This window comes from Vespa mandarinia, chromosome 1, assembly GCF_050613455.1.
Source record: "Vespa mandarinia isolate Hongniang chromosome 1, ASM5061345v1, whole genome shotgun sequence".
NCBI classification, from domain to species: Eukaryota; Metazoa; Arthropoda; class Insecta; order Hymenoptera; family Vespidae; genus Vespa; species Vespa mandarinia.
In genome coordinates, this window is record NC_140810.1 from 2,172,501 (window position 1) to 2,187,500 (window position 15,000).

The 15,000-nt window shown below is 37.0% G+C and overlaps 1 protein-coding gene and 1 long non-coding RNA gene across 14 annotated transcripts in view; one reads left to right on the plus strand and one right to left on the minus strand.

Annotated features, from left to right (window-relative positions):
- Positions 1-15,000, plus strand: part of by (focal adhesion protein tensin) — a 172,506-nt gene that overhangs the window by 57,709 nt on the left and 99,797 nt on the right. For 9 of the 13 annotated variants that reach the window (XM_035876350.2, XM_035876352.2, XM_035876360.2 and 6 more), the window contains exons 3-4: positions 3,245-3,353; positions 3,663-3,700. In XM_035876350.2, coding sequence (XP_035732243.1) covers positions 3,245-3,353; positions 3,663-3,700 — 147 coding nt within the window. Of the gene's footprint in view, positions 1-3,244; positions 3,354-3,662; positions 3,701-10,360; positions 10,535-10,587; positions 11,843-15,000 lie in introns of those variants that run through there. The other 4 variants (XM_085663313.1, XM_035876362.2, XM_035876363.2 and 1 more) reach the window with 4 other exon arrangements.
- LOC146873263 (uncharacterized) lies at positions 7,091-9,903 on the minus strand. Its single transcript, XR_014983451.1, has 3 exons — positions 9,792-9,903; positions 9,306-9,472; positions 7,091-8,380 (listed from the first exon to the last, which is right to left on the minus strand). It is a non-coding gene; the product is annotated as an uncharacterized LOC146873263 (long non-coding RNA).

Below are 15,000 nucleotides of genomic sequence, written 5' to 3' on the forward strand. Positions count from 1 at the left end.
CGACGAGTTGAGATTCGTCGTTAAGTTTGATCGAATAAAAAAGAAGATTAAAAAAAAAGAAAAGAAAAAGAGAAAAAAAGAAAAAAAGAGAGAAAAGAAAAGAAAACAAAAAAGAAAGAAACGGAAATAGACAGGAATAAAAATATCACGAAAATAAAACTATCGCTCGTATAATGCTTTCGATCATAATTTATTAATTTAACAAAAGAGAAAAAAGGAAAATTAAATACAATTATTCTCAAAACTTAGTGAATTTTTAACCAATGATTATGTTTGCGATTGACAATAGAAAATGACGAAACATACAAGATAATATAATAATCACATAAATATATGATTATGTTATTTGTATATTACGTGACATTATAAACCATTAATAATTGGATTATTTTTAGATGTATTTCAATTCATTATTTCCAAAAATTAAAATCGTTCGATTTGTTTTAACAATTGAAAAAATAAATTTACTGTTTAACGAAATTACCGTATATACGTATATAACTATAAGGATTTACAACGACTGTTATTACACCGACATCTTATTTATATACTAGTATATGATTTCTCGTAAAAAGAATTTAATGTTACTTCAAGATTGTACCGTTTACTACCCCTTTACTCCTTTCATCCTTTACATTCCCAATGATAGGGAAATTTAAGCCAGTAGGTTTATTGCACATTTGATAGCTCATTAATTGAAACGAAAGTTTAAAAGATGTAAAAAAAAAAAAGAAAGAAAATAAATAATAATAATAATAATAATAATAATAATAATAATAATAATAATAATAATAATAATACGAATAAAAGTACAAACGAAAGAAAACAAAAAAGAAAATAGACAGTCGAAGGCAAATGTCGGGTCAGTTCAAGGCATTTTAAAGTTAAGGCAATAATTTTACCCTCGGAAAGAGATGAAAGCGAAAAGTCGAAGTTCGAACTAAGAGTAGGATAAGAAGAAGGAGGTGATGGATAAGGAGAATGGAGGAGGAGTAGGAGGAGGAGGAGGAGGAGGAGGAGAAGGTGTCCTGCACGATTCGATCGAAGATTAGAGATCAATTAGTTGTCCGTGATCAACGGTGACTATTCATTCGCTGTGATGTCAAAGGTCTTTCATAAACACATATACATATATACATATATATATAGTCGATTAGATGAGAGGATTAGTAAGATAAATGCAAGGACTTTTAACGCGAAATGATTTGCAACGAATTGTACGTACTTTTATGTGTTCGAAGACCTGCCTACATAAAGGTCTCTTGCGTAATTTTAGTCATTTTTTCTTTTTTTTCTTTCATAACGAACGGGGTAATAACGATTTATTGCCATTTACACTCGCGAAGAAACGAAAGGGATACGAAAGAGCGAATAGAAAAGAAAGAGATATAGAAAGAGGGAGAGAGAGAGAGAGAGAAAGAGAGAAAGAGAAAGATAAAAAGAAAGAGAAAGAAAGAGAGAGAGAGAGAGAAAGAGTAAAAGGGAGAGAAAAAGAGAGAGAAAGATAATACGGAATGCGTTTCGTATGTAACGTTACGGTTTACTGATCAACGAAAAGAGGACGGGATTTAAAAAGCATCTATGTACGTTCCAACACCATATATATATATATATATATATATATATATATGTATATATATATATATGTATAGTAGTCGCACCTGAAACTCGCCTTCTTTCCGTTCTCGTTACTCTCTCTCTGGAGATCGTGACGTCGTAATTACAGGGGAAGTGTTCCGACAAAGCTTATGATTAAGATATATTAATGATACCATCGTTCTAAGATATTTCATTAGTAATATACGACTTGATACATTTATCAAAGATAAATGAAGACAATGGCTCCATTTTATGATATCATTATTATTTTCTATTATATATCCCTCATATTAATTCAATTCCATCTATTTAAATATAATAAATTTCTAAAAAAAAAAAAAAAAGCAAGACTATAATAATAATAATAATAATAATATATAGGGTTCAATTTATCGGTAAATAAAATTTTTATTAAACAAATCTCGTATTATCGTATGATTTTATATTGCATGTCGTGATCTTCATTCGTTTATACATTCGCCATGGATAATTTTGCGTTCACATAGAATAATATAGGTATATCTTAAACGTCAAGTAGGCCAAGAAAGAAAATTTGACTGACAGTTGTCTCGTCCTCGATTGTTCCCTGGGAATTCGGGATGTATAAATGGACGGACAGATAGATAGATAAATGGATGGATGGATGGATGGATGGATGGATTGGTGGATGGATGGATGGATGGATAGATGGGTGCCGTTGGATGTGGGTGAAACCATAGGGTATTCACTTCTCATGGTAGATCGAAGCTTTGCGTGACTATAATTGCAAACCGTGCACCCATGGGATGGATCGTAGATGCCGCCGCGGGCATTTGCTTGCTTGCTTGCTTGCTTGGTTGCTAGCTTGCTTGCTTGCTTACTAGCTTGCTTGTACATAACTTTCCGAACCGTGCCTTTTCCCAATGCCGCCATTGTCGATCTTACGGCTCCGTTAAACTCCGTTGTTTTAACAAGTTGACTTTTGTATTCGCATATTTTTCTTTTCTATTTCTTTTTTATTTTTTTATTTTTTTTTCGTTTTTTATATTTTTTTCTTTCTTTTTTTCTTCTTTACATGACAACGTTAACAGTCGGACAGGTAATAACGTTGGACAAATTGCTCTTACGATTTCACTCGACCCAATATCCTTGCAACATTCAGTTTCTCACGCAGTCGAGATTTTAAAGACAAATTAGATACTTATTAAAAGACATAGGATTTATTTTTGAAGAGAAAAGAAAGAAATAGATCAAATGTTACAAAATCGTTCCATTTGTTTTCTTTTTTTTTTTCATTTCTTTTTCCTTTTTTTTTTTCACTTAAAAAGAAGCAACCTCGAAGTCGTCAGATTCAAATGGATCGAAAGAAAATGTGATTTTAAAATGAAAAAAAGAAAAAAAAAAAGAGAAATAAGAAAAAGGAAAAAAAAGGAAAAAAAATAATTTAGACTTCAAGAATTTTTAAAAGAAGTCTGCCTGACTCTATTTCCTTTTTCTTTTTCTCTTTTTTTCGTCAACGTCTTTCCTTTCACTCTTCTTCTTCTTCTTTTTTTTTTATTTTTTTTTTTTTTTCTTATCCCGTCGTCGTCCGATATTCATTACGGTTCTTCGTAATTAATCATCTATAATTTTAATCTTTCTTACTTCATTTCTTTTTCTATTTCAGAGTGACTTTGAACCTCAGTGTCACGTGTTCCGAACGAAGCAATTGCGCAAGCCCCGACCTTGTCATCTGTGCCATCAGGCGGTGATCAAGCAAGCGTCGTGCTGTAGAGGTGAGTCGATAAAGTCGTGAACTGTAAGAGTCTCGGTAATAGAGAGACACGTAGTCGGTATTATTCGTTTCAATCGATCGTTGGTAAAAAAGATTAAAATAGGCGCGAAAAATTAAAGGGATTCAAAATTTCTTGCCTTTCATTTTTTTTTTTCTTTTATCTTCGAACAAAAAAAATGTAATTACTAATATTTTCGATTAATGATAGAAGAAAAAAAAAAAATAAAGAAAAAGAAATCTCTTTATATAATCCCAATGATGAATCTACTCAAACGTGTCAATTTTAATAAAAATCTCCTTTTACTTTCAGTATGCAAATACATCTGTCACAAGACTTGCGAAGACAAGGTAAGTAAATAGAAACTTATTTTATATTGAAATTAACAAGATAACGTAAATCAACCGACTAGATGAACTCGTCTCGTCACGTCACGTTCTCGTCTCCTTCACGTTCGTCATTTAATTTGAAGTTTTAGCCGAAGCTAAAACTCGAAAGTCAGTTGGATGCAATACTCGTACTTGGGCCGGCACGAAAGCACAACTTTTTCTTGAGTTTACTATATAGAGTGGACCTCGAGTGTTCTTCTTCGAGCGATTGTAACATGTATATACACATACACAGACACATACACACACACACACACACAGAGAGAGACACTTATACGAAGAAGAGTCTAACGGGTCGCGAACCTCGCTTTCCGTATCTATGTATATATGTATTTAATGTGTATGTATAGTCGAGCAGCTTATCCTTTCATGCGCCAAACTGCTCACTCGTATATCTCGATGGTTTCGAAAAGCGTTGAGGGGACTCGAAGAAGAGGAGTTTCCTCTTTGTATTCGTCGATACGAACGAATGTTACTCTTCTGTGAAGAACGTAACGGAAGTCATCAGCAACACACACACATACACACACATACATGGACATACACGGACAAAACGTACACAAAAACATACACACATCTCTCTCTCTCTCTCTCTCTCTCTCTGTTCATATCTCCCTCTCACTATCAGACTGTTTCACTTACAGAAGATGCATCTTAATTCGAGTTCTCCGGCAATGGCGAGTTCCCGATGAGATTCTCAGTTCTTCGAAGAACGTTCGGTTCGTTCATCGTATCCGTAAAAGATTTTCTATGTATGAGAGTTCCACCTCCGTAGGTCTCTCTTTACACTGTTTACGTGGGTGTGCGTGTGTGCGAACGCTCAGCAAAATGCGGTGTGAGTTCAGTCACCGGGCAGGGCACGAGCCTTGCTCGCTCACTCACTCACTCACTCACTCACTCACTCACTCACTCACTCACTCACTCACTTACTCACTCACTCACTTATTTACTCACTCACTCACTCACTCACTCACTCGTTTTACCTTCTTCGTATCTTTACTCCTATGTCAGCTACTGCTATGGTGTCTGCGGAATCGGCACTGAACGACATTCAGAGGACGTTGTCTTGGTAAGATTGATAAAGAGAGAGAGAGAGAGAGAGAGAGAGAGAGAGAGAAAGATTTCCTCTGTTTTTCTTTTTGGAAGTTACTTGCCGAAGTATTCACGGTAAAGATTTAAGCCGCTTTCAAAAGAAAGGATAATTTTCGATCTACTTCTACTATAAAATACATTATACTTCGTTCATGTATTAATGCCAACACTGGTTACCACTATACTTGGATTTTAATCAATGCCTATAGGAAACGTACAGTATCCTCTTTGATATAAATCTTTTATAGGATTTTCGTTAGATTTACAAGAGATTCTATCTCTCTCTCTCTCTCTCTTTATATCTCTCTCTCTCTTTATATCTCTCTCTCTATCTATCTATCTATCTATCTATTTATTTATTTATTTATCTCTCTCTTTCTCTCTTCTCTCTCTTTTTATCTATATCTCTTTATAACCAAGGTTTACCTGTAAAATTCATAAACTATTCGCGTGTTCTTCGTAGATTTATCAAAGGCTCTCGTACACCATAGAATTATCTAGCATCGTCCGTCCTTGGCATTCTACTTCCACTCGTTCGAACCCGTTTCAAGAGTCCAGGATTCGAAGATTAAGGCGGAATAATTCAAAGACGATCACCTGACCGATTGAAACGAATCGATTTTGTAAAAGGGGAAGAAAGAATGAAAAGAAAAAGAGAGAGAGAGAGACAGAGACAGAAAATGATTATAAAAAAGAAAAAAAAAGAAAAAAGGAAGAAAAAAATTAAAAGAAGAAGGGCGTTAAGAGGGCGTTACACAATCGTAAGCCTGCTCACGATTTTCTTTAGTCGATCGTAAAGCATAAATGGAAGCGATTTGCCTGGAGCAGTTAATGAAGAGAGAGAGAGAGAGAGAGATAGAGAGAGAGAGAGAGAGGGAATACACAAGTCGTTGAATCAGGCCAGAAGCAAATTGACCGACGTCGTGATTTCAGTGTTAAAGATTATTGATTGCTCAACCAGAACACACCTCGTACACTCCTTCGAACTATGTCTATGATTATCAACGCGCCATCATTAGCAACTCGAACTCATTACATTTATGAGAACGGTCACGATCGACACTGCTATCGGCTTCTCTTCATTCGCGAAATAAAAAAAAAATGAGAGAGAGAGAGAGAGAGAGAGAGAGAGAGAGAGAGAGAGAGAGAGAGAGACGACCGCCAGTAGCACGAAACAAGGAGAAGAAAGAGATAAAGAGAGAGAGAGAGAGAGAGAGACAGAGAGACTGTTCTCGTACATCACGATCCTCATTTTGAAATTCAAGCCATTGCTCTTGGTATCGTTGAAAGAGTCGTCATGCGACAAACGAGATATACGACGATGTAATTTTGTTATTTTCCAAGGTGTTACGAGATATCTCTCTCTCTCTCTCTCTCTCTCTCTCTCTCTCTCTCTTTTTCTCTGTTTCTCATTATTTTGTTGACAAAATGAAATTCGACACACGCACGATCTTTAACTTAGTAAAGTCCTTTTGAATACAATCATACGTTTTATATCCTCTCTCACCTTGACTCTCTCTCTCCCTCTCTCTCTCTCTGTCGTATAGACACATGTATATAAACATATTTTCTCCGCAATTGTGAGATAGATCGCATCGCTTGAGGCACGTGGAATTGATATCATTTCTTGTCTCTTGGAATCGATGAGGATACCACTTGAGAATTCTCTTTCTCTCTCTCTCTCTCTCTCTTTCTCTCTCTCTCTCTCTCTTTGTGTGTGTGTGTGTGTGCAAACGCGGAACGAGCTAACGAACGACATCGTTCGTCGGATATGGAGAGGCTGAGATTTCCACGAGATCGAAGGTCAAACGAATCTTAGCGAGTCCTACGTGATCCTACGCGTTCTTCCTCTCTCTTTCTCATCTCTTCTCACTCTTTCCTTATTCTCCTTCTTCTTCTTCTTCTTCTTCTTATTCTGTCTCTTTTCTCTCTCTCTCCCTCTCTCTGTCTGTCTCTTTCTCTCTCTCTCTCTCTCTCTCTCTCTCTCTCTCTCTCTCTCTCTCTCTCTCTCTTTATCTCTCACTTTTTTTGCTCCGCCGACTACCAAAATTCGCATATCTTCCGGAACGTGTTCCGAATACGCAAATATGAGCTCGACTATTCCTGGAACTCGATTCTCTCGTTTTTTACGATCGTCAAAATGGAAGATCACGAATGATCCAACAAATAAGAAGATTCCATCCTTAGTAATTAAATACGAACATTCTAAATCGTTCGAACGATAACATTGAAAACTTTATTATTAATAATGTTTAAGATACGTAAGTTCTTTAATTTTCTTTTTCCTTTCCTTTCTCTTTTGTATAGTTTGAACTAGAAAAAGAGAAAAGAAAGGGAAAAAAAAAGAAAAAGCTCATTTTATAATGCAACGCGATTATAAATGACGATAATGGCATTAGTACAATGTGCGAACACGAATAAGGAAGAAATAATTCTTAACAGTAGTAAATTATTATTATCAGTAAGATCGTAGTATTCATGAGAGAGATATTTACATAGATCTGAGACATGGGTAATTATCGGCTAGGGGGATCAACAAAATTCGAGATACGTTATCTCGGTTAAACCGACGGGACCACGCCCGGCTTTCTCTGTCATCGCCCTAAGATCGATCGAGCATGCTGCTAGAGCAAGCAACGACCTTTAGAATCCTCATCCCGGAGTAGGGAGTTCCGTCGTTGTCCCTCGTTGGCTCGTTGAACAACCGGTAGCTTGGTTCGAGGTAAGCAGAAGAGGTAAGAAGAAGAAGAAGAAGAAGAAGGAGAAGTAGAAGAAGTAGAAGCAGAAGGAGTAAAAGAAGAAGGAGAAATAGAAGGAGTAGAAGAAGCAACAGCAGCAGCAACAGAACAGCAAAGAAGATGGAACAGAAACACCAGCAAACAACAACAACAACAACAACAGCAGAGAAAGTGGAAATTTAATGCAACATAAACACCAGCGAACAACAACAACAACAATAACAGCAGAGAAAGTGGAACTTAATGCAACAGAAATACCAGCAAACAGCAACTACGTTGAAACTCTTCCAATGTCCTCTCAGACTCGAGTATACTCTCTCTCTCTCTCTCTCGTTACTATCGCTGTCGTTGTTATTGTTGTCGTTGTTGTTGTTGTTGTTGTTATTTCTAACTTTGGTGCATCGACCGTTCTGAGCTAGCCAGTAAGCATTGTAAACCGTTCGTTCGTTCGTTCCTTCCTCCGTATATCCCGTCTTAACCAAGTACGAAAGTCGTGGCTACCATAGTCGGTGGTACCAGGACGTTGTACCACGGCATGTACCACCTCGGTCTTCCAGGATTGTAAACAGCTGGCAAGAACCGGGGAAACCAGGCGATACTTAACCGTCCTCCTCCCTTCGACTTCCTTCGCGCCACCTTATCTCTCTCTCTCTCTCTCTCTCTTTCTTCTTCTTCTTCTATCTCATCCCTCCATCTCGCTTCCACTTTTCATCCAAGAGACGCAACGATCCAGGTGCACTGTCGGCCGATATTAACCCACGCTTCGGCTTTCCTCCGCGACGAGTGTGAGACTGGTGGTACGTAATGGCCGCTGGTAGTCCACCGACATGAAAGAAGAGAGGAGAAAAAGGAAAAGAAAAAGATACAAAGTGGTTGAGTATAGCTAAGTAAAAGAGAAAGAGAGAGAGAGAGAGAGAGAGAGTAGGAGTAGGCCGAGGTGGTCCGCATAACGCGAGGTCACGAGAAATCTCCTGAGAGAACCTAAAGAAGAAGAAGAAGAAGAAAAAGAAGAAGAAGATAAAGAAGAAGAAGAAGATGATGATGATGATGATGAAAAAGGAATAGAGAAGAAGGGATGGAAGAGAATCGTGATGTCGGACTACCTGTATAAGATATCCGTTTACTTTCGTACGAAGTACAGGTTACACATCATAGTGAAATAGTAAGAAAGACATAGAAAGAGAAATATATACATGTATATATATATATATACATATAGTTCGTGTGAATCAATCGTTTGTCATAAATACGCGATAACATGGTATCTGTCCAAATCTTCGAATCTTTATATCCATATATATATATATATATATTTTTTTTTTTTTGTTTTTCTTTCCAAGTTCATGCCACCTGTGACTATCGTCGTTTCCCAGGAATGCGTTCAAGATGTGGCATCGTGCAATTAATATAATTGTAGGTTATAAGAGAAAAGTGATTATTATAATGATACACCAGAGTCTTAGCGGTAACGTTAACTCTCCACGTTAATGGATTCATGATATCGGACTTGGTTCAAAGAGCGCGAGCTTTTAATATCTGATAATTACAAAGCGTAGATACGATAGCGTATATACCGAAGAGATAAAACATTTAGATAAAATTGTCACCGATGTACCTATCCATATGCAGGTATATATAGGACGTATATATTTATATAGGTACGTATGTATGTATCTCTCTCTCTCTCTCTCTCTCTCTCTCTCTCTCTCTCTCTCTCTCTGTATGTGTAGACATACTATGTGCGTGGGATGGTCCGGCTCACGATGGGTCCAAGTACGAGTTACTTTCCTTTTAATAGATCCTTCGGATAAGTGCGTCGAGTAAAGAGGATTATCCTTTACTTCGAAGGAAGTGCGATCGATCGCGCGTAGGCGTAATTGCGAGTGATTAATCGATCGGACGTCTGTGGAAGTGAGAAACTGGTCACGTGTAGGTATGTGATCGTCTTTCTTAGATAATATTAACATTTAAAAAAAAAAAAGAGAAAGAGAGAGAGAGAGAGAGAGAGAGAAAGAAAAGAATTTCTTCAAATTGGTAATTCCTCGCTTTGTTATTATAAAGGAGGAAAAATCACGAAGGGATCGCGTGAGTGGATCTTCCTAACGGAAACTTCGCGTGGGATCTATCGATCGGACATGTAATCGTACTTGGGATGCCCTCAATTTCATTGATCCCATACGATTGTACATGTACATACTTATCTTTCAAAACTTTATCGTTACCTCTGGCGAATTTATCTTTTCTTTTCTTCTTCCATTTTTCCTTTTTTCTTCTTTTATATATATAAAGAATTTAGTATCAGCCGTGCAAGTAATCGCGTTCACTTCCTTTCCTCTATTTTGAAAAAAAAAAAAAAAGTTATAGTAAATCGTGATTTATTAGGTATCGTTATATCTTGTATATAGGAAAAAGTAGAAGAGTAAATAATTATCTATATCGCAATATACGGCGAGGACGAAAATTCTGCTGGTAGATATCTTCTGGTGGGGTTGGCTCTACCTGGCGGCCGATAGCACGATGGGTTCCGTGCACGCGCGCTACGGAGTCTCTCCAGTCAGCGAAGAGCGCTCTAACGCGAAGGACGTGGGAAAGATCGATTCGCGTTGAAATTTGTATTTCTCGATTCCTACGATCGCGTTTTTATTTTCGTTTACAGCTGCGAGGACTACTTGTCTATATATATATATATATATACACACACACACATACACATATATATATATATGTATATATAAATATATACATTTATAACGTGATAACTTTTATCTAACTTTAATGTATCTCTTTAATCGATCCGCGATCATTGATTAATGATCGATAAAGATGATCGATTATATGGATTAATGTTACAAGTGAAAAACTTTAGTAATAGTGATTAAGCATTCGTGTGATCCTTGATCGAACGAAATAAAAAACTCAATCGGATTGTTCGCTTTAAAACGAAATCTATAAAAGTTTTGAAAAAGTTTGACGAATTTTTTCTCTTTTTTTTTTTTTATATATATATATATATATTGTAGAAAACAAAAAAAAAGAAAAAGAAATGAGGAGATAAAAAATCGATATAGTTATGTATAACGAGTACCACCATCACCACCACCACCACCACCACCACCACCACCATTAACACCACCAACTCGATCCCTACGTTCTTTCCACTCGAGCAGAATAAAAAAAGCAAGCGAAGGAAGAACTTACTGCGGTACGGTAAAACGCACGTTCGAAAGAGTCTCTCGAGACTAATACTCTCGATTCGATCGCACGATCGATTCTCTCGTCGTGACGTCGATACTTCCGATAAGGCATCTGAAATCGAGCGGAAGATATTCTATCTGAAAGAAGATCACGATGAGAGCGAGAGGGTAAAGGAACAAGTAAAAGTATAAGTACAAGAGGAGGAGGAGGAGGAGGAGGAAGAAGAAGAAGAAAAAGAAGAAGAAGAAGAAGAAAAAGTAAAAGAAGAAGTTAAAGAAAAAAAAAGAAAAAGTAATAGTAGAAGAGAACAAGGACGGTGACAACGACAACGACGAAGAAGAAGGAACAAGAGGAACAAGAGAAAAAGAGAAAGACGATAAGGGAAAAAGAAAGAGAGAAAGAGAGAGAGAGAGAGAGAGAGAGAGAGAGTGAGTGTGAGAGAAAGAAAGAGGAAAAGGAGCAGGAAGGAAAGAGAGAGAAAGGTCGACGAACCATCGTTGGGAAAAGAAGAGAGTGCCAAAATTAGTGGGGAGACGTCTCTCGTGTGTGACCTTGACCTGTGTTGAGCCACGAAAGTCACCCTCTTCCGGTATATCTACTATTCCTCTTGTGACACCACTTATATCGTTGTTTCTCTCTCTCTCTCTCTCTCTCTCTCTATTTCTCTTTCCCTCTTATCCTCTCCCCTTCTCCCATTATATATCTCTCTTTCTCTTTTCCTCTCTTTCGCATTTACGTTCTCCACATCTCTTTCGTCTCCCATCTTTCTCATTTTCTCTTTCTCCCTCTATCTCTCTCTCTCTCTCTCTCTCTCTCTCTCTCTCTCTCTCTCTCTATCTTTCTCTATCTCTCTCTGTCTTATACACTGACTTTCTTTCGTTCGTTCGGTTGACCACGTTCGACGCATACATCTGGAAGGAAGCTCTCGAAGGGGCGACAGGCGAGGAGAACGGAGATGCGCCATTTTCGAGAAGCGATGCGAAGAGAAGGTGAACGATCCTTGGAGCGTTTTGCCGCAGACCGGTAATGGGATACCAGAGGTGACGGCAAGATGAACGGTCACGGTTCCACCAATGAGGTACACCTTCTTCGTCTCTCTTGCGTATAATACCGTTTGCCTTTCTTTCCCTCCCCCCCCCTACCCATCCCCTTTTACTTATGCTCTCTTACATTTTTCCTATTATTCTTTATTGCTTTATTTTGTTTGCATTTCTTTTCTTTTCTTTTCTTTTCTTTTTTCTTCTTCTTCTTCTTCTTCTTCTTCTTCTTTTTATCTATTACATTTTCTTCTGTCTCGCGTAAAACTATACGTATGTATGAATTTTCTCGTCTTTTCTCCTTCGAACTCTTTTTTTTTCTTTCCCTCTCTCTTTCTCTCTCTCTCTCTCTCTCTTTCTGTCTGTCTGTTTCTTATCCAGAATAAAGAGAGAGAGAGAGAGAGAGAGAGAGAGAGAGAGAAACAGGCAATACGAGACGTTCTCTCTTCTTATTGCCGTTCTAAATTCGCCCGCTACACGAGTGGCGAGTGTCTACACACATGCGCGCGTGCGCCCAAGGAGAAAAGAGAAATTCCATTCGATCTCGACGATAGCAGTTGGCCGAACGGTAACAACGACGTCGCATTCTCATAGTACAGCTTTTATGCGATAATAAAGCATCCTCCAGGCATGTTTCCCGATACTTTCGATATTTCACAAATGAAATATCTGTTGAAAACTTTTTTCCGGAACGATCCAAGTTGAGACGCTTGAATGACGTCAATGAGTATACTACTTGTATTGAAAGTACAGTTCACAAAAGATAAAAATTGTTTGATCCATTTAATCCGTTGAATTCAGTTCAATTAGAAAATATGATTTAAGATAGATTGATAAAACATTGACAGAATTTTTATCTGCTTTTTTTTTTTTTTTTTTATAGTAAAAGCGATTGCTCTTTATAAAGAGAGAGAGAGAGAGAGAAAGAGAGAGAGAGAGTGAGAGAGTATAGAAAACGAAAAGGGAAAATAACGATAAAGTCTAATCTCTTAATTCGTTTGTTTATTTTACGAAGTTCGTCGACAGAGCGACAAGCGAGATAATGGAGGAGCGTCGTGCGAGATTCGCGTCATTTAACGGCCTACATTAAAGCGACGCAATTAAGCGAAGAAACCACGATGCCGGAATATCGAATTAATTCGACGATAGGCGCCGACAAAAATTTTATGCCCTTTTAGCGTAATTAGTCCCGGAGAAAAGAGCGAAGAAAGAGAAAAAAAAAAAAAAGAAAAAGAAAAGATGGGTTGCGTCAGAGAGAAGGGATGAATGTGAGAAAATGACAGGGAGTTAGAGAAAGGGAGAAAGAAATGATCAGAAAAAGAAAAGAAAAAAAAAAAGAAAAAAAAAAGAACGAAAAGAAAAAAGAAAAAAGAATAGGAAGAAGAGAAAAATAAATAAAAATCGTTAAAATCGACCGTTAAAATGAAAGGATCGTCTTCGAAATGCCGCGCTCGTAAAAGATTCGCTTGCCGTCTGCAACCGACAAGGTGATTATATATATATATATATATATTTTTTTTTTTTCTTTTTTTTTTCTTTTTTTTTTTACCTCTTTTACGTCGTACCTCGCGATTTCCAAGAAGAAGGTTACGTTTGAAGGAAAGAGAACGTTGAAAGAGATAGGAAGTCGAAGAGAAAGAAAGAAAGAGAGAGAAGGAGGACCTCCTCCGATAACGCCTCTTACCGATTAGATAACGCTCGCTGACAGGTACGGCACTGTTTCCGTGTCGAAAGGCGCGAATTCGCGTTAGGCCATTATACCTCCATGATATTTCGCTTTTATTCTTATTCTCATTCTCATTCTTATTCTTATTCTTATTTCTATTCTTCTTCTTCTTCTTCTTCTTCTTCTTATTATTATTATTATTATTATTATTATTATTATTCTTCGAAAGAAGGAACGAACGAGTTCTTCTTTTTTGGCGCTCGACCGAGAACGAAATATTAGCGATCCGTTTGCCCAAGAGAAAAGATAGAACGCAAACTGGTTCCTCGTGGAATTTCTCCACGAGGAGGATGGCACAAGAGACACGTCATCGATATCTTCTTCTTCTTCTTCTTCTTCTTCTTCTTCTTCTTCCTTTTCTTTTTCTTTTACTTTTTTTTTCTTCTTCTTCTTCTTCTTCTATTCTTCTTTTTTTATTCCTTCATCCGCCAGTTCGAACAAAGCCACAGCTTTTACAATCAGCTCTAATCTCTATGAATATTAACTTTCTGCCCTCTTTATTATTACCCTTTATCTTTTTTCTGTTTTTTTTTTTTTTTTTATTTTCTTTTTCTTTTTTCTTTCTTTCCTTCTTTTTATTTCGTTCACTTAAAATCCTCTTTCACGTTGTCTATGCCCGATTCTTTTCATTTTTGTTCTCTTCCTTTTTATTTTTATTTTTACTCTTTTTCTTCTCCTTTTTTTTCTTTGTTAACTAGAAAAATTCTACATATCGTTCCACGTAAATTGTTCGTTCTGATGGAAATGTGATATTTTGTAATAAAAAAAAAAAAAAAAAAGAAAAAAAAAATAGAAAAAAAAAGGAGAAAGAAAAAAAAAGAGAAATAGAAAAGAATTGTTATACAATGGCATCCTAAAAAAAAAAAAAAAAAAAAAATATTGAAACAGATTCGACATTTGCGTTCGAAAAATTAATATTTATTTTCAAACCGATTGATAAATTGTGGCATTGAGAAATTTGTAAAATACACGTAAATATCGTTTGGAAACAAATTAAACTAATAGAAATAGTGACATTTGGGAAAAAAAAAAAAACAAAAAAGAAAAAAAATATTTGGACAGATTCGATTAGTGTCGATCGCGCCAATGGATTTTATAATTTTATTTTAAATTGATATAACAAACATTTGTCCACCGTAAGAACTTTCGAAATTATTCTTCAATTAAAATGAATACATATATTTCCCTTATTTAATCTCTTTACCGTGAAATCGATTGAGCGATATCGAGGACATGGGGCGTAGCAAGGGTGGGGGACGGGGCGGCGGGGGGTGGGGGAGCAGGGGTTAGCGAGAGGGGGAGACAGGTTGGGGTGGGATGGGAGGAAGGAACGAAAGAAGAAGAAAAAACGATTCTGGCAAAAAGCCATGCACGAATAAAGGAGAAAAGCGTGTCGCGGCTCTTGTGGACTCTTTTCATGTGCGTGCACGCAATAGCAAGTGAAACAGCACGAAGATTTCCCTTCCCCCCTCC